At 38.8% G+C, this 23,625-nt stretch overlaps 3 protein-coding genes across 3 annotated transcripts; 1 reads left to right on the plus strand and 2 right to left on the minus strand.

The window, feature by feature from the left end:
* Positions 1-34: 34 nt before the first annotated feature.
* LOC112295056 (receptor protein kinase-like protein ZAR1) lies at positions 35-3,668 on the minus strand. The gene is made up of 4 exons (XM_024546186.3): positions 2,124-3,668; positions 1,625-1,912; positions 937-1,328; positions 35-802 (listed from the first exon to the last, which is right to left on the minus strand). Exons 1-4 carry the CDS (start codon positions 2,599-2,601, stop codon positions 722-724), a joined length of 1,239 nt encoding a protein of 412 aa, XP_024401954.1. The 5' UTR covers positions 2,602-3,668; the 3' UTR covers positions 35-721.
* A 6,028-nt stretch (positions 3,669-9,696) lies between these two features.
* On the minus strand, positions 9,697-12,106 carry LOC112294967 (small nuclear ribonucleoprotein SmD3b). The gene is made up of 5 exons (XM_024545998.3): positions 11,789-12,106; positions 11,009-11,061; positions 10,616-10,682; positions 10,394-10,453; positions 9,697-10,114 (listed from the first exon to the last, which is right to left on the minus strand). The coding sequence occupies exons 1-5, from the start codon at positions 11,945-11,947 to the stop codon at positions 10,040-10,042; spliced, it is 414 nt and encodes a 137-aa protein (XP_024401766.1). The 5' UTR covers positions 11,948-12,106; the 3' UTR covers positions 9,697-10,039.
* Positions 12,107-13,041: 935 nt separating this feature from the next.
* LOC112295443 (uncharacterized) lies at positions 13,042-22,118 on the plus strand. Its single transcript, XM_024547048.3, has 20 exons — positions 13,042-13,426; positions 14,054-14,209; positions 14,388-14,560; positions 15,003-15,107; positions 15,252-15,380; positions 15,570-16,067; positions 16,209-16,283; positions 16,453-16,581; positions 16,820-16,894; positions 17,055-17,264; positions 17,718-17,882; positions 18,117-18,340; positions 18,637-18,754; positions 18,909-19,041; positions 19,352-19,559; positions 19,905-20,010; positions 20,180-20,320; positions 20,660-20,783; positions 20,960-21,076; positions 21,593-22,118. The coding sequence occupies exons 1-20, from the start codon at positions 13,162-13,164 to the stop codon at positions 21,922-21,924; spliced, it is 3,483 nt and encodes a 1,160-aa protein (XP_024402816.1). The 5' UTR covers positions 13,042-13,161; the 3' UTR covers positions 21,925-22,118.
* The last annotated feature ends 1,507 nt before the right edge of the window (positions 22,119-23,625 follow it).

Below are 23,625 nucleotides of genomic sequence, written 5' to 3' on the forward strand. Positions count from 1 at the left end.
CTGAAGTAATTCAATGAAACAATTTGCTAAGTAATAGACATCAAATAGTCTGTATCATTTCGATTCACAAGTCAATCTGTTCACTTCTCAAGCCAATTGAGATTCCCATTTCAAATGCCACTCTGATCAGATCTGCAATAGATGGTTCGAATAAGCCTCTGCAGAAGGGTCTCAAATTTACTTCCTTGTGCACTCTACTCTCTCAGGTGCCTATCTATCATCGAGAACAATGTATATAGATATACAATATTTCATCATGGTCGAAATAATCTTCATCAGATAGGACATGTATACTCTATGCTAACGAGATTACAGGTATTGTTGATGAACTTTAGGGACCCTTTTACACTCTCTAGCAGCTCAGTTTCTCTTTGTAGAAGTCAAGGTCCGCATAACGAACAATGCGACGTTTCATAGAGCAAGGCACAGAGAGTGCTGGAACTTTCTTACATGAGCGGGGAGTACAAAACTGTTTCCTCGGGTCCAGCAAACTACCATTCAGCAGCAGCTTACGAAGACCGTATCCTCGAGTTCCCCGCAGCTCATCATTAATTGCTCCAGTTCTGGAAAACCTCAGTAGTTCGTAATTCTTCAAATGATTTATCGTAAGGTGTAATCCAATACACGTGCAGATATCTGTGGGACCATGTTGAGATCACCTTTACTTGATGACTTAAAAAAGATGATGGTATGCCGATTATATAAAAGTAACCACGGTCACTCAAAGTTGCTCAAAGAAATTCGCCACATGCCGCATCTTGGGCCGTGAATCGGGGTTTACCGCAGTGCACGCCAAGGCGACCTGCAGCAAGACGTGCTCGTTCTTAGAAATGCAACTTGATGGACATTGATCACTTTTTCAAGTACAAAGTGCTGTTGTAGACCGCATCATTCAGAATATGATGTAGACAAGGTTGAAAGAGAATCTGTACTCACCTGGAGTGTTTCAATCATCTCACTCTCATCTGTGGTGCTTTTTACCAGGTAAGGATCAAAAATATCACTGTGCGGTCTCTTTTCCTGGAGACCTAGCCGCGTCCATGTGACAAGATCTAGCTCTCCGGCAGCCAGCTGAGCGAATGGTGACCTTCCCGTAAGAACTTCAAGCAATACTACACCAAAAGAATAGACATCACTCTTCTGGTTAGGCTTTTTCGCTGTTGCTGTCTCTGGTGCTTGGTACAGTCCTAGCAAATGTGGCGTAGCCGCCGTATCGGTACTTTGACTGGTTGTTGATCTTCTTCTCGATATTTTTCTTCCTAATTCTGCAAACGTCCCGCTTGGATTCAAGTTTTGAAGAGTATCCGCGAATTTCGACACAGAATCACCTGCACAACGTAAACCAGATCCATGACTTGATATAATCTCCGCCATGAGCCACTTTTCGACACCGTACAAAAGGTGCCGATTCAGACATGCCTACAAGTATGCTCCTTGAACACTTCATTCGCAATGGTTGAACACTTTATTCGCCATAGAGTTGAATATAAGAATCTTAGAAACCAATGTAGGATAATGAAGTGAGCTAGTTCACTGGATGCTGAAGGCGAGATTCTCGAAACGAGCAACTCTAAGATTCGATAAAAAATTGCACTGAACAATTTGGATTGAGAATATTGCTTACCTGCTGGGGGAACGATCGGAGCAGGCGACACTGAAGAGCCTCTTTGAGAATCACCTTTTTTGACTTCAACCTCCTTGCCAGATACAGCACCCACTAGGCTCAACAGTCGTTGCAAACCGAAATCAGAAATGCGGGCATCCCAGTTGTTGTCTAAAAGAATGTTGTTCGGCTTAATGTCACCATGGACATGCTTCCGTGGGCTGCATTCATGTATGTACGCAATGCCAAGAGCTGCTCCCTTGCATATGCGAAGACGTGAGTCCCATGGAAGTGGACCCTCTGTCCTCCCTGCAAAAATACCATCGATGTATCAGCGAAATAGGATAAGTTGAAAGTGCACAGATTCAATAATGCTCGTCCCCGCGGATTTTCTACGTCCCTATCCCGTCATCCCAAGGAGACTTTACTGACTTCGACTGTCATAAGTCCAAACTCCTAGAACAGCCTCGAACAGCTTGATGAGCCCACATTTTTTGGTAAAGCTGCTAGTAAAACTCACCATGAAGAGCTGTCTCCAAGCTACCATTGGAAAGATAGTCATAGATGAGCAACTTTTCGTCGGGAGCCCAATAATATGAATGCAGACGCACGACATGTGGGTGCTTCATGTGGTGTATTACGCGCACTAAATCCTCGAATTCCTTGCATTTCTGCTCGCCACCCTCGCCCAACCTTCGAACAGCTACAATGATCCCACCGTCCATCACTGCTTTGTAGACAATCCCCACTCCACTCTTACCCAACACATACGCCGAGGCACGCATCAATGCTTCAAGGTTGAATGACAAAACACCGTCGAGGTGAACAAGGTCTGCATCCTCCCGATCTTCGGAGTCAACAGACGCTGTGTCAGCTTCACTCCATGGCGCACACAAACGTCCTCGAATTCCACCTCTAATTGCGGAGTTTCGAGGTTCCAGAGAACTCTTCCCCTTGCGATGCAGTTTAAATTTGCACTGGAGGAACATCCCAGCCATAATTGATGCTTCAATGCGCAGCCGACTGCTAATGAATTCACCACCTGCGGACCTCTCTCTCTTCTTTGGTCAGAAAGGAGATCTGTAGGCATGGATCTGAGCCAGGAACTCCAGTTCTACGTGAAGATTTTCACCTACACCTAGCACTTGAGCATCTGTAGAAAAGGAGGGAATACACGGCACAAGTAACGTGCGAGACTGTCCCTCAACGCCCTCAGAGCTGATCTACACCAACCTCTTTGCAGATCACCTTTTACTACAAACCAAACTTCAAAGAGGCTGATTATTCCTGTATGTAGGCAAACATTCCTACTGCAAGATCTCTTCGAAGAGTCACATAAATGCGGTACTGCTCTACCCGATCCGGGATGGGGAGGCGCATGTTTGTTGATCGAGATGTATGAATCGAATCCAACGTTAAAGAAATCGAGCAAAGTAACAAAGTGCAGTGATAGCGAAAGTCCGCACTACCAGTTTAACCCAACGATAAACCTCTCACTGTCTCTTTACACCGATTTCTCTCATCTCTTAGATTCTTGTCGGCAACTTCACAACCACAGAACGCTCTCTCATCCTCACAACTAAATCTGTATGAACCTCCGCTGCAAACTTCAGCTCCAGAGCTACAGAGAATGCGACTAACACATCGCTGATCTAATTACTCCCGGTCTGCTCACACGATTCCAGGCCCGCCAGACTTAAAATGATCTCTCCTCAATAGGCCGCCACCACCACCAAAAGTGGACGGGGCTGAACGTCAGTCTCTCCTGACTTTACACAACACTGCGTTCACACGCTCCACCGCGTCGGAGCTGAATCTGTAAGCGCCGCAACTACAGCACCGGACGCCAATCTCAGATTCGGATTTCCGAACCTTGCAACCGTCGAATTCGACACTTGAAATCCGCAAACTCTTCCGTTATAAAAGATGAGGCCAAACCAACACAAAAGACGGTAAGCAAATGCGCGACAAGACAGAGCATACAACACGCACGCCCGGAATAGGATCCTCCTGACTGAGTCCAGTTGCCAGTGTCGCAGGTGATGGCAGACTGACTGACTTAACTGGTTTTGGCTTTGTGGTGTGGGAATCGTCTGGAAGTCTTATGCGGCTCGGCGGCATCGCCATCCAAGATTGAAGCAACGCCAGTTCGATCTATCTCCACGACCCGCACGAGTGGGTGAGTGAGAGCGAATTGAGACTCTTGCTCGGATCCATTCCATGCGGAATCTTCTCCTAGGGCTACGTCACGCAGACCTCGGTTCCCCCTGGAACATGCGTTCAGTCTGTGCTTTGAACATCACCGGATTGCGGGTTTAGGGTTTTGGTAAAGTCTGCAAGGCAGTTACAGCCATGGAATATTTATATATATATATATATATATATAAAGGAAATAATATGATGAGAACAAAGATAGGTTTGCTTTCTTTAGGGTCTTATATTAGGACTTGGTCATATAACATATTGTTTAATTTAAAAAAAAAAAAAAAAAAAAAAACACGGGTGATCAAATAGTATGCATATGAAACATTAGGTTGAACTTCTATAATAACAGTGATATTAAAGCAAGCCCTCTCATGTCCAACATTGTCAGAGTGCTTTCTAAACGGCCACCCGAAGGATTTGCCTTTGTAACAACATAACTTTGTTTAACCTCAAAAGCATCGAAAGACTCTCACGTTTTGATATATGACTTGTCTTTTCCAAAGATAACCATGTTTTGAAACCTTGTGCCTTCGACACCGTGCATTTGCTAGAAAAAAGAAGACTTCATTAATAAATATTTATAAAATTAAAAAATAAAAATAAAACCACTGATAGGTTTGCTTAGTTATCGATCAATACTCTCTGTAGGAAAAAAGCAAAACAAAAGCTAGCAATGATTCATACTAATGAACAATGATCATCAAATCTGTATGTGTCAATCAAATCTTCACTGCAACACAAATTTTGGATATAAAATAATATTATGCATGATTGAATTTAATTAAGTACACGTAGATATAAACGTATGTACTAAGATTGTAAGAAAACACCAAATCTAGTTGAACCGCATGATGTTTTTATTACTATGAAACCCAAGGCAACATGTGTGTCTATATCTACACACTCACATAAGATTAAATGAACATTCATAAATAGCGCTGCAAAGTGCATTTTCTTTTTCTGCTTGGTACAACTCTATTTCTAAGTGTATTTGGTTGGCATTCATGCATTTATTGCAATGGAATGTATAGATTTGTGGATATATATATATATATATATATACACACACAATATGTATGCCTTGATTTTCTGCTTCGTACATTCAATAATAGGGTTAGAGCAAATTGTCAAAATTAATTGTGACTGAACTACGTAGGTATGAAACCTTTTTTTAGAAAGATGAAAAGGTAACGATTTGTAATATAAATATACTGAAAACCACAGTTTGGTCCATGTTTAAAGGGGCATAATAGAAAAAGGATTTTTTTTTTTAATCTTTTTAATCTTTTTTATCTAAATACAGTGTAGAAATTAAAAATACAAGCCTGCATTTTTGTGATTTACAATTGAGTCAAATTACTTTGTGCACCTTCTAAGTTCTGTCAGTTAAAGACTTGAAAAATAATTGTACCAAACTGTCTGTTAAATTAACATGTTAGGTCATTAAAAAATAAAATTTGCAAAAGCTTTGTAATGTTAAATTATACATGTAGTGAATAAATTTCATGTTTCATTAGTCACACTTAATTTAGTCAAATATATTAATATGTTTGATTCTAACAATCTAAACTTATATTATTTAAGATTATTGAAAAAGTATCATATATATATCCCTCAAATATATTAAAATATCAAGAATACCCTTGTATTTTTGATAATAGCAAATATACCCCTTATATTTGTAATAATAGCAAATGTACCCTTGTTGATGATAAGATATTACCAATATTTCTTGTTTAGTTGTCATTTGGGGCCCAAGATTGATGGCCATATAGATTTTGCCACACCCCTTTTTTGCTCTTTGAGAATTGGAAAAATCTCACATTTTTTTCTTCTATTGATTTGCAAACCAAGCCTCACATTGCAAATTCTTAACATTGCCTTGCTACAATGATGTTCTTCCTACTATTGTGTTTGTATCATTCAAATTGAATGCCACTACTACCATCTACATACCACCACTACCATCTACTTGCTTGCAAGCACATATGCTTTAAAATATAATTGTGATTTTTGGGGTGGTAAAAAATCAAGAGGGTGATGCCACACAAGGGTGATAAATTATCTAAATGAGATTTTTGGATAAAAGTTCAAGGTTGTTTATTTAAGATTAGAAGTCAAGTGCATACCATATGCATTTTCAATGGTAATGGTACACAAAAATCTGCCAAAATGCATACTTATTCAACTTTAGAAGTAATTTGCTAAAATATCCTAACGAGTAATTTGATTTATAATTCTAAAACTCTATTCGCTTTGACCTTATTATCTATTATGATCTTTTATAACAATAATCACAAGTATTAGAGCACTTAGATTGTAATATTCAAGGGGATGAAGACATCTATAGTATTTAAATATCAAATGGATAATTTAATGATCATTACAATTGTGGCTTTCTATTATCTTTAGCACTACAAACTTCTTCTCTTTAAGTGAACCTTTGAATTTCTTCAATATTTGCAATACAAGCTCCTTCTTCACTAAGACATTTTGCTTGTTCTTCACAATGTGTCAAACATAATTGTAGTTACCGAGATAATATGAATATGTAGAAGTAGGTAAAAGTAGGTTAATTTGATAATATCTTGTAGATAAGCTTTTTAGAAGCTTTATAGATGCAATTTCACTATTATATATGTCTATAGACGATTGATAGCTTAAAAAACTTGGCCAATAAGTTAGTTACATGTCACATGTATTGGTAGCTTATGGTACAAGGGAATGATGTGGAACACATATAGAATACTCGCCTTGAAAGTTAAGACATGTGTCATGCAAATTAGACATGTATCAGAGGTCCTATAGAATATTGCCATGTAGTTTTTAGAGATAGTGTATGTAGAGATAAGAGTGAAGTCTTCTTCACTCTTGTCAACTCTTTTCTTGCTTCTAGTCTAATTTCAAGAATCTATAGTTTTCTAGTCTTTAGCAATAGCTATTCCAATTTCTTATTAAATATATTAACTTTCTTATTTCTAGTTTGTCATCTCTCTTTGATTCATTTTTGACTTATTTATGTATCTTCTTTGAGTTTTTATCCTTGACATATGGATAATGTCAAATGTATAACCTAGTTCCAAGTCTAGGTAGCCTTAAACTCTTCGATGCTTGACTACTTGTCCTCCTCACATAATATGCCTCATGCCTTCATCTCTAGCTCCTTAACATCATATTTGAAGACCCTATTAAGAACCAATACATTAATAATTGCAACATTATATTTCTTCACTCTAAGGATTATTACACTTGGCCTAACAATCACAATTAGATCAAAAGCTATGGAAGCATTGATGGAATCAATCAAAAAGAGGCATTACAAAATTTGTGTAGACCACTGCCTAAGCCCATATGATAACTAAACAAGAAATGTTGGTGATATCTTATCACCAACAATGATACATTTGCTATTGTTACCAATTTGAGGGGTATATTTGCTATTATGAAGAATACATGAGTATTCTTGATATTTCAGCATATTTGAGGAATATACATATATATGATATTTTTCCTAGATTATTTAAGAGAAAGATATCAAACTTATGATTGAAAACATTGTAATTTTTTTGTAAAATAGTCCTTTTGTTGTTGTGTAAAAACACTCCTAAATACAGATTATTCACAAAATGATACATGAGGCATTGATTTTGGACTTGATTAGCTTGAAGCATCTATGATTTATATTTTTTTTTATTATAATTTCCAAAAATTGACAATGATTTTTTTCCACCAATATTACAAAAAAATATTGAATTTCTTGTTCTAAAAATAGTTATATGATTTTAAAAAAATGAATGTCATTTTAATGTAAAATACACATGTATATAAATAGTCTATAATATTTCACTTCAAAAATATATTTATTAAGAATCTATTCAAATTTTATTAAATAGAAAAAACAAAGGCATATATATTATAAAAATTGAAATATATAAAAATAACTTTGACGTTGTTATAGCTTATATTGCTTTGACCATTTTTTAAAACTACCATACAAATAATTAATCTTCCATATAACAACTTACAACTTTATATTAAAGAGAATAAATTACCACTTTACATAAAAGACAATAAATTATCACTTTATATCAAAAAAAACATATGAACACGATGAAGAAAAAAACATAACATGTTTACACCAAGAAGACAATAAAAATATATGACTTAAATAAATAAAACAAAGAAGAAAAACAAAAAAAATTACTGAATAGACATTCATATATTAGTTTCTATGAATAAGATGATCCTTCTAACAATGCCATTATATACACTCCAATTTTTTTTTCTAAATTATTGCATGTAAAATTGCTAATATGTATTAATATTAATATAATGAGGTTTCCAAAAGTTCTTTTGAGAATTACCATCCTCCAATACATGAGAAAAAGAGAAAATTTACAAAAACGTAGCATGAAAATTATTTGGGTTGTCACAAAAATTTGTAATGTATATTGTACAAATTTGTCCCTAAAAACAAAAATTATAATATAACTTCAAGAAGCTTCTAGTTACAAAGAGAGAGGCCCAAAATGAGATGGGAATTAAATGATGGATGTTACCCATGTTACCCATGAAATAAAATCAATTTGGTGAAGCTTTTGCATAGATTTACAAAAATAAATAAATAAATAAAATAACACTCTTCTAGCTTCTTCTTGTTCTTCAGTATTGAAACCCCAAGAATTACCTCTGGTTGATAGAGTTTACATACAAAAACAATCCTTAAGTACCTAATTGAATGATAAAATTTAATGAAAATTTAAGAAAAATTACAATGTTTAAATCAATATGATCTACAAGCACCTAGATTTATATTAGTGACTTTTTGGTTATAAGATTTGTCTTTGCAAAGCAAAATACCTCTTGAATATGACAACTTTGTGACAAAAAAAGAACAAATAAAAAACAAAACAAAACAATAACAAAAAACAAGTCAAGTAATTTATCTGTGTAAAATAACTAATCAATTAGTTTAATAAAAGTAAAAGAATGGGTAGTTACCATTGAAGATGGAGCATTATAATTGTTTATAATAGATTTGCAATTTTTATAATCATTTGTGTAGATAAAAATATAATTACTTGAGCACAAATCTAATAGATTAATATTTTAAAATAAAAAATTAAAGATATTTATATATATTAATCAATTTATTTGTTTAGTTGCACACATACTGTGAAAATAATTTCAATTTTAATTACAAATATGATCTTGGCTGTTATTCCATAAATGAAGCAACCTAATTTGTGATGGTACTTAAGCCAGCATTTTGACCAATCCATATTCTTTTGTTGACAGAGTAATCAATCAAATAAGATCATGGGTCACGATGACTAATCGAAAGTACAATTAATATTACTGTCAGAACAGTAGACCGTATCAAAAGTAAAAGGAATTGACATCACTAGTGCACAATTTTCTATTGTAAACACATTCTTATTAGTAACTAAATTCCTGAACTAAAAAGACAACAAATAAGAGTCCTGTATTTTTATATTACATCGGGCTTTGTTCTGGCTATATTTCTGTTCATTAAGATCAATAATTAATATTAAACTTCTGTAATTTATTTTAGAATAATTACGAGGTATTGACATAACTGTTCTTCAATTAATCGTTCCCAATGAAATGTTCGCTGACAAAAACGTCCTCCACTGGCAGTCAATGAAAAATACAATTCATTCTGTGGTTTTTGGACAAAACATCAAATATACATCTTACCAAAATATTCTTAAAAGTCAATACTTATAAGAGTGAGAACTCTAAGTATTCAACATGTTTCTTTTAGTCTTCATAGGAGTTACCGACAGATTTATGAAAAACTAAAAATTAAAACTTAACTTTTGTCTATGAATCACTTAGAGTGAAAAAAAGCATAGCAAACAGACTTACGGAGGGACTGTAAAGCTTTCGAATTTCCACGTGTGAAATTACAGTTCAAAAAGTTTGATCACCTGCAAAACCTAGCTGTACAACCTGAATCTCATCTAAAACCTGCAGGTCACCATGAAGACTTAAGAAATGTCACCACACAGCATGGATAGGAAGTTTGTTATGATCTGGTGAAGCATATCCAGTAGCCTACACTAAGAACCATGTTTTGATTAGACGGTGATCTGTAATACAGAAGGCATACGCCTCAGCGTTGAACACGAAGAAAGGCTGAGAAGTTATTGCGTGTCAAACTTCCATTTTACCGGTAGACGTGTTAATCAAGCAGGTCACATTCACTTATCTTCTCATGGGAGGTGCAGCTCCTCTACCCCCCATTGGAGGTGGTACGGAGCCTCTGGCGGCTGATCGAGCCTGTAGACAAAACGCAAAAGCAAGAACTTTAACAACTTTTTCTGTAACAAACAAGCTTGGTTTCACTTGTCATCTCACCATACTTAATAAGATGATTGAGGCTCTCATAACTGCAACATACTATACTATGACCCCCAAATTAAACAAACTAGAAGAACAGAAACACCAAAAAACAGATACCCAAACTGAACACCTATCCAGCTAACCAGTGCTTGGAACTAATACTAGCTCAGAACACCTAACAGTGATATGAACGTAAGTAGAGGAGGGCACACTAACCTTTGCCTGCATGGTAGATGCTCGACCACGACCAACCCCAACACCTGACGATCCCTTACCCTGCACATTGAACACAGTTATGTTAATTAATAAACCCACGAAAGTCCCCATTGTTCTTCCATGGTATAACGCTTCAGAATCCCAGGCTACAAACTTTAATACGTGAGAAAACAGCGTCTGAGACATCTTCAGAACAAAGAGGGATGGTGGAAAATATTGCACCTTAATCTTGGCATCCAGGCGCTTAAACATAGGGGCATTCTTGAGCATATCAGGAATGATCATATATCTGCAACACAAAGATTACCGAAATCATGAATTCCGATAGTCGATATTTCCTAACTAGGAAGTGTTCGTACCCAAGTTCCTTCCAAGGAATTTTCTTTCACGCCCGCTGGATGGCGCAGATAGCAGAAAAACCAGACAAACAGCGAATAGCACAATCCATTCAAAATCAAAATTAGGACTCTAAGAACAGACAGAATATGAAATCCAGCAATGCAAAAGTGAAGCTCCAGCTCCCAAAATATCAATGACGATTAAGCTAAAAAGCCAATATTAGATTTTAGTAACTCGAATCCCAAATTTCTGAACAGGATGAAGAGCAAAACACACCTCACTTTACTTCCTCGAATGAAAACGTGTTCTAATTGAGAGACTTTTCCGTCCTGAAACACGAAAACCAAAGACCTGTCAACACGAGGCCACTTCACAACTGAAAGGACAGAGCGGGCATGCAAATTGACTGATGAACTCCTTCTAATACCCCCCAAAATGAAATGAAGGCTAATTTTTAAGTCAAGACAGAGACTTAGAAGAGATATGAAACCTCGCACCATGTGATCAGCAGCTAATTTACAGATGAATAATTTTTTTGAGCTACCGGGTGGCTAACACAGTTGTTCCAGCGTTCCGGGGGTGCTTTCATTGAAACTACCTACAAATAACGTAATTTAATAGAGAAATAAACGGCTTTTTTTCTTTTTCACATAGAGAGATTCTACTAGAAATAGTAGATTGCCAAACTCCACACTCTGAAAGACTACTGACAAGCGAGAGACCTTCGATGAAAGAGGGGATGTCATATCAGAGAGATTTTAAATCCGGTAACCACAAGAGAGAACATAAGCATTCTCGCAATTCTACGCCAGAAGTGAAAACAGTCCTGAGCGCTCCAATCACATATCCCATATATCAGGCAATACAGGGTTTGACAACTCAATATAACAATTGCCCTAGAGCGACCTTCAATATTTTCTTGCACTACGTAAACCCTAAACCCACATAAACGAAGTTACACGAAATAACCACAACGCGCCCTAACTTCTACAATGAAGTATGAGAAGGTCCGACACAAGCATTCCAAGGTATTAATGCTCTAAGTCGAAAATTCACCTTAGCAGTATAGGTGATGGACTCGAGCTGTGAGTTCCAATTATCCTCGCATTCAATCAAGGATCCGCGATAAACTTCCCCACTCTTCAACTCCACGGTCACAATGTGACCCTCTGCCTCATGGAGCAATTTCACCGGGATGCCCAGACTCTTACTCATGTTTCCGGGTCTAGAGACCTCTCTACTCCAAAGGGTTTGAACAGTTCTCTCAACAACGATGCGAAACTTGCTTCTGCTCGAAAACAAGCGTGTTACTTCAAACGATCAAATAGACGAAAACAGGAGGGCAATGCGCATTGTGTCGAAAGCTCAAAACGTGTGTAACGGCCAAAACCTCGACGAGGAAAAGTTGTGCAGGTATGGCAATGCAGACAAAAACCAAATGAAACCCTACGTGGATGAAACAGAGTGTGGCCTGTTTTCATTCATCCTTTCATCGATACTTTTGGATGGATGGATTCCTTTGAGTGAGTGAAGGGGTTACTATTTCGTGAAACAAACCTTGAAATGCAAAGATTCGACACAACATCAAGACTTATAAGATTTTTTAGTTTGTGTATTCAATATTTGAAGAAGTTCATACAAGATGATGTTTTAAAACTTGAAATAGTAATTTGTCTTACCGACCTATCATGTAAATTTGATTCTTTAAATAGATTAGTAATTTTTCTCACATTCAATTGATAGTGCAACAAATGTTCATTTTAGAATTAAATGTTTGCTTTGTATGTATTACAATAATAATAAAAATAAGGGTAAGAATTTTATGTATATATATATTTGTGTGTGTGTGTGTGTGTGCGTGTGTGTGTTTTGTGTGATTTCATTCAATACGATGCAAATAATTCATGTTGAAAACTATGATAATATTCATATGTACCACTCTTGTGTACGTCCAAGTTTGATTACAACAATCATAGTAAAAGAAATCACCATTAGAGAGAGATCAAGATATCATATATCAGGATCATTGCAGACAAACGTTTGGTTATCTTTATAATTATAAACGCGGAGTCTATATATTGTGGGTTTTACATTAATAATATTTTACATCTATTTTTTGATTTTTTTGATTTTTGAAGGGATTGTAGATTGGTTCTTCCCAAGAAATGCCCCCCTCATTCGTTATATGAAGTGCATTCAGGTACGACCTCAACGTTCCCATGAATTACTGACACGTCAGCGCTGTTCCCGTGGGCCGTGATATGGACCGAGCGGGTCAGACCCGGCCCAGCGTGGAGAGGACGGGTGGGAGAGGGGAACAGAAAGAGCGTGAGCTTCGTCGTCGGAGTAGAGGAAGAGGAAGTAGGAACACGAAGGATCGAGCAATCAACACCAGATTGATTACATGTTGGCTATTGTGGCTAGCGGCCATGGCCACCCCTCGCAGCTCGTTTTCGGCCCCGCAGCCTCCATTCGAACGCTTATCTGGAGAGCATGGCGCCACCACCAATGAAATGCGTCGCAAGGCGTGCATCGACTTCCTCCTTCAAGAGAACTACCTTCTTACTGCCTTCGAGTTTCTCCACGAGCTTCAGGAGGACGGCCTCGTGGAATCGGCTACGAAATTGCAGCTGTTTTTCGCCAATTCCGACATGTTCCCGCCTGAAGAGCTTGCCAAAATGCAGGCCTTACAAGGTTTGGAATGCGATTTGCCATGCGTTGCGTTTCTCGCTGTCCCCGCGCCAGTTCGCGGTATTTTATTTAATTAAATAATTTATTTTTTTGTATGTTTCTTCCATTCCTCCCGAGCTGTAGATACGGGTTCGCAGATTGTATCAAGAACGAGGTTCACATTCCCTCACGTGGATAAATTGCATCAACAGTGCGCCATCTCTGCATTACTTTTCTGCACTGTCTACCTCATGACGAGCCAGTGTCGTAGATCTGATCGCCCTAATTAGTTTGGTTCATTCTCCTAAATGTGCATCTTCTTTCCGCCAGATTATCATGTATCCATTCTCATTTTTTAATTCAGGAATTGGTCGTCTCCTTTGTTTCAACCAATTGTTTATAACGATTTCAGACGATCATATGAAATGAGAATTTCTAGTACTACACATCTATTTGCCTGTGAAGTGTCACCGAGCAAATGATATAGAAGGGGCGAAAAACTTAGTTCCTGGATCAGACAGCTCAGAGTACCAATGGATATTGTTGGTGCGCAGCATGGAGGACGCATTTGGTTGTTCCTCAGAGAAATCGAGTGCTTGAGGGTTTGCAGGTTCATTCGTCTGACCTAAATTCGGGCCTGTGTATATTCAGGTATTGATGCTGTACAGCTTGCCGAGGAGAAAGAGCTGACTGCTGAAAAAGCTGCGGTTTGTGAGTATGAACTACGCCTTGCTCGGGAGGACATAAAGAACTTACAAGAGAAGTTGTCAAATCAGGTGGAAGTTGCTTCAGATCTTTCTAGGCCTGGTAAGTGGATTTTTCATTTACTGGTATGAACTGCAGTGTTTTTCGGCCTTACAAGAGTGTCATGAGCAAACGGAATGTTGAATATTTTGTTGGCCGGAGTCACGTCGTGTATGCTTACAGAATCTGTAATCCTTGCTCGAAACAACTCAGACATAGAATTGTTGTTTTTCTCTGGCAGATGTTAGTTTGACGGATACTGCAACAAATGGTGAGAAATCGATGACTAGCAACGGGAGCGTCAAAGTGCTCGGGAAGCTTGGTGAAAAAGAGAAGCTAGATATAAATTGTGCAGTTAAGGAGTATCTGATGGTTGCTGGCTACAAGATATCTGCAATGACTTTCCAAGAGGAGGTATCTTTTAACTACTGAAAATTCAGAATTTAGTGTATTTCGTTTTCAGAGAACTCACCTTCTTATGAGTTTATGTCTGACGCATGAAGTGTTTTATATCGTGGTACGACGATATTGTCGCAATGCATGAATCCAACTAGAGGGAATAGCCTTAATCATCGGTATGGTTGGTGGTCTGTTACGCGGCAACTCGTCAAGGTTTCCATGGACGTTCGAAACGGCAGAAATGGCATAGAAAATTCATGTAGATTTGCCGGTTCTAGATGTAGGCACTAAATGAATTTCGTTTTCGTAAGATTACAGGAGCAGCTGTTTATTCAAGATCGATGTCGTATAGTATTTGCAATGCAACTTTTGATATCGTTGGATTGTGTTCATTAAAAAGCCCATTCAAGTTTCTCATGTTGTATCCAGCTGAAAATGAGGAAAACCTTGTATGCAGGTGAACCTTGATTTGGATGACTGGCCTGACACTGTTGCACATGTGCCTGATGCTCTTCGTCATTACTATCACGCATTTGTTTGTTCCACGGCCGAAGCGGTACTGGTGCGTCGACATACTTCCCCAGCATATGACCTGCGGTTGGCAATGCTTTTATTGCGCTTTTCCTTTTGTAGTCGGCTCTGCCATTTGGAATGCAAGCGTATGCATAAGGACGCCTTTGTGTCTTTGTTATTCTCTTTCTTTCAGGATAGAGAGGCGCTTGTGAAAGAAAACGATGTTCTTCTTCATCAGAACGAAGCCTTTGAGAGGGAGAATCTGTCCTTGGCCAAAACAGTGGAACAGCATAGAAAAGGAGAGAGAGAGTGGGAGAAGCAGGTGAGTATTTGTGCTCGGCCTAAATTAGGAAGCAATATTATTTTTATTAAGCATGTGATACTTCCAAGCCTATTGTTGTTCAACAATTTTATCATAAAGCTATAGTGGTTGTTTCTTTGTAACCAACCTTCATATGTGAGCGTGTATAATATAACAAGAGTCTATCGACCTTCTTCTGTTTTGTGGCAGGCTCAGCAAATGAAGGAATCATTTGAGCAATCAACCAGGCTTTTAAATGAGTCTAGAGCTGAGGTTACTTCATTGAAATTGGAGCTAGATAAGTTGATGTCGAGTAGGAAAGTTGAAAATGTGCAGCAATCAGTTGCAGAGCCAACAACTGCACGGTTAGAGTCCAATTTAAGTGCGGCATTGCCAATCCTAGAGACAGAGTCCAACCTCGCACAGCTTGATCCCATTTCAATCGCAGCAACAGCAAATCCAAAGACCGACGCTGGAACTGAAGGTGTAAACGGTATTGCAAAAACGAGGATATCACCTGTTGAAAATACACGTGCATATGCGGGTTTTAGCTTTGTAGAAGATATACTAGAAGTTATTTTAGAAAATAGCACGACTTTGGTAGATAGCAATGGGTGCAGGACATCAGGTGGACATGACAGTAGAGACGACACACGTTCAGACAACGAGCATGTGAACTTAAGAGAGCTTAAGGATATACACGACCCAGTATGTTTCCTGTTCGTTTGTTTCTTCTTTTATCATTTTAGACTTGTGTAACAAATGAGACTTTGGTTGGATTTGGCTACGCATGGTTTTCGTTTTGTGAAAAGTATGACCGCTAATTTTTGTGGCTCCGTTATCGAGCAGGAAGTTGAAACCGTGCAGATACTGGCTGACGCTTTGCCCAAGATAGTTCCTTACGTGCTTATTAATCACAGAGAGGTTTCTTTCATTGTCCTTTCACCATACACTGACAACTTTGTATTCGTGCATAATAAGTTATGATGCCCCATAGTTCTCTTCCTTCAAAATTTGTATCGATATCTACTTGGTCTCCTATTTCTTCATGCAGTGCTGTACTCATGTTATTTTGTTACGCTTTCATCCGCAGGAGTTACTGCCTCTCATCATGTGTGCTATTGAGAGGCATCCGGAGAGCACTGTCCGAGATTCACTTACGCACCTCCTCTTTAATCTGATTAAACGACCAGACGAAGCACAACGACATATCATAATGGATGTAAGTCAAGACTTTCTTGGATAGTGGGTATCGCCGTTGTTGTGCCGACTCATCTGAAAACAGTCATGTTTTTATTTGTTCATTAATTTCGTTACTTTCTAGCGGTATGGTAGCGGCCTGTGTCTTTAATTATAACATTTTAGTAGAAGAAACTGATGTCTGAGAGAACATGCTTTTTGACATCTATTATTCTCCGATTTTTGCAGTAGCAATTGAAACTGAGTTTGTTATGTTTCAGGCATGTGTAGAGCTATCCAAAAAAGTTGGGCAAATGCGGACCGAGACTGAGTTACTACCACAATGCTGGGAACAGGTATGTGTCACAATCACATCCTCTGATGGGTATTATTATTGCAGTTGAGGCTCTGCCAAAGGTTGGTTCTCTTCTGGATTATTTAGGGTCTGTGAGTGTGACTAGTCGCGGGCGCATTTTTTTCTCTATTTATCCTGATAGCATGATGAATTGTCCACAGATTGACCACAAGTATGAGGAAAGAAGACTTCTGGTAGCGCAATCGTGTGGAGAGTTGGGCCAGCTTGTGGGATCTGAAATGCGGACTTCTCTTGTCTTATCCATCATACAGCAGTTAGCAAGTGATCCAGCATCGGTAGTGCGGGAAGCTGCATCTCATAATTTGGCCGTACTTTTGCCCCTCTTCAACGACATGGACAAGTATTACAAGGTCAGCCTTGCCGTGGGGCCAACCTACGGAGCTGCATTTTGACCTCCTGGCTCGCCGGGGGCACAAAGTAAGCACTGTAGTTGGGTTCCTATAGATTTCTAGTGTGGACCCTACTGTGCTTGAGAATTAATAAACTTAGGCACCGCCCTAATTTAAAATGATTAAGTCGTTATTCAGTCTGCAGCGTGACCTTAGCAGGCCTGTTAGATTCTAAAGCTGTCAGAAGTCTTCTGGCATGGATTGGAGTGTGATTGTGAATAAGCCTGGAGGTCTCATAGGTATTAGCAAGGATTTGATTTAATTAATATTGCATGTAAACTCGTCACGTCTGGTAGTTTCAGCCTATGCAGTCGTTGAAGTTTGATTTATTTATTTATTTCATTCGATTCTCCTTGTGTAGAATATTAACACTGATTTTTTCTTTTTCTTTTTCTTTTTTTCGAGCAAGCACAGGTGGAGGATTTAATGTTTGATTTGGTTTGCGACCCCATGGGTCCGGTTGTCGATACCAGCCTGAGAGAGCTTGTTCCTGCATTACTAGCTTGGAGAAAACGTGAAAATCAATCCCCATTTCAACTTTATAAGGGACTACTCTCCAGGCTTCTCCTTGCTGCCCAGGTGATTGCCAGTATTTATTATGCTGTTGTGAACTGGTCATATGTCACTCCTTACTTCGAGAATTACAGAATTTGAGATTAATTTTCATGTTGTCGTCAGTGATCTTTGTTTAAGACTTCAAATATCTGCTTTACTGAGTTGTCAGAGTTTTGAAGTTCGAATGTTTTAGTTCACAAATACTTGGTATGGTTATAAATTTGCAGTGCTTATAAGTACGTCATTGTGGCCTTGCAGCGGTGTCCGCCCATGTCTGGAGTGGAAGGTACTGCGGAGGCACAGCTTCGGACTCTGGGAGAGAGAGAACGGTGGAGCATCGACGTCTTACTTCGCTTGCTTACTCAGCTACTGCCAGAGGTGCAAGAAGCTGCTGTTGAGGCGTGTCCATTCTCAATTGACGCATCTGATGTACAGAAGGACGCTACTTCCTTCACGCAAGTCGTCATCAAATCGTACGTTGGGTAAGCACATGTCCGTCTTACCATCTGCTGTCACTCTAATCTCGTTCTTCTGTTCCTCAGGAGATTGGTCCGGTCTACATGCTATTTCATTCCAGAAGTAGTGGGTAGGGTGTAATTAGGATGTGTTCCTATTCTTGAACGGCTGTTCTAGATCACATATACTTTTATGTCTGTCCTTCAAGCATTACGTTATTTGAAGTGATCTGTGTTACTTCGCTGCTCTTTTATCCAATCTATGATGTCTGTATTGCTTTGTATGATGTGGAGTAATTGGTACTGCTGTGACGGTGCTTCAGATCCAATACGGATTGGCCAACACTCGATTGGCTAGTTACGGACTGTTTACAAACAGTTCTCCAGCTTGCTCGCATGCTTCCTCCACGAGAAGAAAGCCTTCGAACTCGCCTTTGCAAGGTATTTGAGCTTTTGATTGCCTTAGATTTCGTAGACAGGTTTCTTGGCTACTGCTTGCATGTAGATAGAATCGGGAGTATACATTTTTCGGACTGTTACCGCAGTTATGATTTTCTGTGAAAGGGTGCTTCTGACATTTGTCCGTGACATGTAGGTTCTTCTAAAGATCAATGATTGCTTTGGCGTCAATTATCTCCGGCTTGTTATGCTCCCGATTTTCCGTGCTGCCAATGGTGACGACTTTGATGATGCACATATGTCGTTCAGATTCTCTAACCGTGTCAAAGGTACATGTGTCAAGTCTGCCTGGTCTTGATGATTTGGTTCTGGTTTTTGGTTGTGAATGCTGGGTTTTTTGTTGTCATTCTGACAAAGTTCTTACCGTCCCTTACTTGTCTTACTTGTATGCGTCATTTTGGAAGCCGTCTTGATGGCTAATGGGCGAGGCTTGATTTCATGCGACATCCAGCTTTCTAATCATATCTTCCTGTTCTGCTGCCGCACGATTCTGCTGACTCGATCCAACAATTTTCATATCACTGAAGAGAATGTGCTGGTTCTGTTCGCCTAAAGTACACGTTTTCTGGCATTTGTCAGGTTTCAAACCAAGGACACCATTGGAGGAGCGTTTAGCAACCATGTGCGTGCTGCCTCTGCTTTTGGCCGGAGTGTTAGGTGCTCCGGGTATGGAACCAGAGGATCTGGCAGTCTACCTGAGAGATCTTATTTTGAGGTCTAGCCTCACCTTTGGTGCTTGGACACCTACGAAAACTTCAGAACTTATTGATTCTGTACGTTTTCTCTGGTAAGTGTTTTCTGTCAATATTCTGTATATTTTGCAAAAGTAACACGTTTATTGAGAATCGTTAGGAGAAAGTGCAATTGTGAATACGGCTTTCTGTACGCATCTTTTTAGTCTAGTGTACACATTGTGTTGATCATTACATGAATATAGTAAAGTTAGCGCAAGATTCAGTGGTTTTTCACCGCTGAAAGTGCTGGAACAAATGTTATTTCCATAGTGCTTTCTGGGTTGCAGTTTGGCTGTTGAGACACAGAAGCGTTGATTGTGGAATGTAAAGCGGCACTTGCGAATTCTGGTTGCATGGGATGGGCTGACGAGCATATGCCGTTGGGTTTTGAAATGCAGTACATTTGAGCAGCATCATGCAGTTATTCTTGGCGTTCTATGGGAGCTTGTTGTGAATACTAATGCTGATGTGAAAATCAGTGCAGCTGTACTCTCCAAAGCGCTGGTTAGAAGCTACTCTATTTAATTGGAGACCACACATTTTGTGAAGTGGGATACTGGTGTCGTTTGGGTTTTTTGAAATCACGAGGATTTATTTTTGTTGCCTATCATGTTGTCCGTGAAGGTTACATGAGCTCGTGGTTCTAAACTATGTTGACGGGACGTGGCCATAGGTTGGAAATGTAGAGTTGAAATCTGCTACACAGCAGGTTATCCCGGCTTTGGTGACCCTTGGTTCAGATCCTAACGCGGATGTTAAGCATGCCACTATCGATGCTTTTGGCGCCGTAGCTCAGCATTTTAAGGACGATGAGGTAAGTAACATGAAAATCTATCCCATGCAATGCATTTGATGAAAGAACGTCTTTGTAAAGTTTATTGAAAGCATATAGCCCAATGACTATGTTCGATGCAGTCAAAGTTTGCAAAAGATGGCTGCTTATTTATTTTGTGATCATGAAAGAATTACATTTGGTGTTGGATTATTGTTTATCGAGGGTTATGTCAACCACTACCGGGGTCAGTTGTCTAAGTAATAATTTCGATTTACAGTGTTCCGATATTGGATTCAGTCTGAGGTCCGGCGCACCTAGAACATGACATTGTTATCGAGGATGTGACTAGAAGTAAAATAAGCTTTTGTGCGCGTGCAGGTCGTGGACAAGGTCAAAATGCAAATGGATTCGTTTCTCGAGGATGGATCGCACGAAGTAACAATAGCAGTGATTCGTGCTCTGTCTGTGGCAATCCCACTGACGGCATCAACCTTACGAGATTATATCCTTTTCCAGTCGTGCCAGCATTCACCCGAGGGTTCTTACTCAAATATTTTATTCCCACACGCGGTTTGGATTGATAGTATCAGGAGAATGCTATATTTCTAGGATCGTTAATCATCATATCTCTCCTAACTTTATAGACATAATCCGGATCATGGACTTAACTTTTCACACATTTGCTGAACAAGCTCTTCATATTATCGGGGACACCAATGCCTAGTGCCAAGCTAGCGCGGCGACGCGAGAGGGCTGATATTATATGTGAAGCCGTGCGTGCATTGGATGCTACTGGTAAGCCTCTAACTCGATTTGATCTACAGTTTTAGTAGCCATGTTCATCTACTGTCGGTACAAGGAATCTGCGGCCCCGGTAGGTTGCATTCAATTCGATTACGTCTGTGTTGTGTGGACACCTAACGCAGTTTGCATTTAGAGTGATATTTATTTGTAGTTGGTAAGGTATGTTCTGAAGGAGGAGTCGACATTAAGACGTCACATTTATCATCAGAAGAGAAATTTTCATGTCAAGGGTTACTTTTCATGTCAAAATCACAAGATTGTTTCAAAGAAGTTGGCGTACTTCTCTGTTATGCGCTACCTTAGCTGCGAAACGTAGGGCAACTCAGACCAGTTGCAGCATTTCGGAGCGAGAGAGAGAGACTGGATAGACAGAGAGACAGAGGGAGAGAGATAGACTGGGGCTCGGATTCCGATAATCATTAGTGCAGACACTCTATTAATGGTCATGGAGTCTCTATGCATGTTTACTTGCCCGTGTAGTGCACTAATCTCTCTGTTCACAATCAGATTTGTCTTCGACGAGCATCAGCAATGTGTTAGTACCAACGATTCAGAATTTACTGAAAGATGTAGAGGCCTTGGACCCAGCACATAAGGAGGCTTTGGAAGTTATTCTGAGAGATAGAGGTGGCATCCGAATCTCGGAGGTTCTTACCAAGGCAATGGGGGGCTCGATAGGAAGCCTGTTTGGAGAAGGTGGTTACCTAAGGGACCCAGGGTACTTGAACCGAACAGCTGCAGATTTAGCTGCTGTTGAAACTTCTCAACCTCCAGCACTGCCACCTCAAGAGGCCGAAAGCGGACTGAAACGGATGATGCGAGGATGGGGGAGGTCGTAAGATTTCTTGTACTGTTTGTAGGTTCTACCTGTTCCTCCGGAGGTGTGCTGTGTCGATGGAGGTAGTGGTGATGTAGTCTAATATCAAAAGCTCCTCCTGGAGTCTTGCATGTGGCCACTCTGAATTGTCTTCGTATTCCCAATTCTTTCGTCCTCTATTGTGAATTAACTGACAATTGATCGCGTTGACCGCCATTTTCGTAATCGTATGGTGCCTGACCCTTCTGCTGAAGCCCGAGGGCTCATAATTGACAATGTTCAGCTTATTGATCGGTTCCATCATGCTGTGACTTACAGTGTCGGTCTCTAGTTAAATACGCATTGTAAACAAAAATGAGTCATGAATGCTGAGCTGAATATTTCCTCATCTATGGCTTCCGACCACGAAGTTTCATCATATATGAGTGCAGTGAAAAAGATAACTATATATGTATGTACATATTTTTGTATGATCAAAAAAGAATATGAGAATTCGGTAACACATTTGTAATTGAGGAGTTAATGAGATGCATAGTCTAGCCTGAGATATAAATTAGTCGATCAAATATACTTATTTTTCAAAAACTTGTTCCAATGTTATAATCAGATCCAGTCAAGTACGCGCATTGCCTTAATAGAAAATGACACTTCAAGGTTAATTTATGTTGCTTCTCAAAGCTACTGTAGCAACAGCCCTAATGTTTTGAGAATACTTTAATCTCAATATTCATTACATTGTTTAGATGCAGTGCCTAGAAATTGAGGACCTTGCTGGTAACCTATAAAAGGTAATGTAACTTTTCTTTAGAAATAATAATAATAACAATAATAAATATGAATATGGAAATCCATCAATTGTACCATTTGTTAATGAGACTCCACAATACAGAAAAATAAAATAAAAATAACTTGAGTAATTGTTAAACAAGATTCATGTTTAAAAAAAGTGCAAATCTATCAAGTTTTAATATTATATAGTTATTATTCCATGTTGTAGCGATTCTTTTGCCTTTTGAAGGAATGATTCTACAGAAAATTTTAAAAAAATAACAAATTACAAAGTTTAAAACTTAATTTTTTTAATATTAAAATTTTAAACAATTCAACATCACATAGATATGTCATATAATGAACATACACTTCTGACCTCATGTTTGATACTAAATGGAGACATAGCATCTCCATATAGTATGAAACATCAGGTTAGAAGTATATATTCATTATTTCAAGACATTAATTATTTCAAGATATTAACTATTATTTATTATAATTATTAGAATTGGATCATTTTAGCCATTATCAAAGGTAAATTTTAAATTTTTTATATATCAAGTATAGAATAATGATAAGGTTATGCATTTATGAATATGTGTAAGCATAAATGATTAAATGAACAATTTTTTGGTATTTATCTTAACAATGTGTGCCACATTGTAATACACTTATTGAAAATGAAATACAAAACTAAGCTTGACACCTTGACTCAGACACCTTCTAATCATGCTCAACAGTGGTGTTAACGAATCCAAAAGAAGCCTTATTTCAAACTAAGGAAAAAACAACTGACAAAGAAGGCACTAATGTGCAATTAGAAGAAGCTATCACGCAATGGTATGCAATACTCATGGCATGGCACATCATGACATGGAGTGGCAAGGCAAGGCAGTTGGACGGATGGTGGTGTCGTCTAGGCTAGTCCTTGTGCTGCAAAGTCATTGGAAGT

Source organism: Physcomitrium patens, chromosome 18 (genome assembly GCF_059467195.1).
Source record: "Physcomitrium patens ecotype Gransden chromosome 18, ASM5946719v1, whole genome shotgun sequence".
NCBI lineage: Eukaryota > Viridiplantae > Streptophyta > Bryopsida > Funariales > Funariaceae > Physcomitrium > Physcomitrium patens.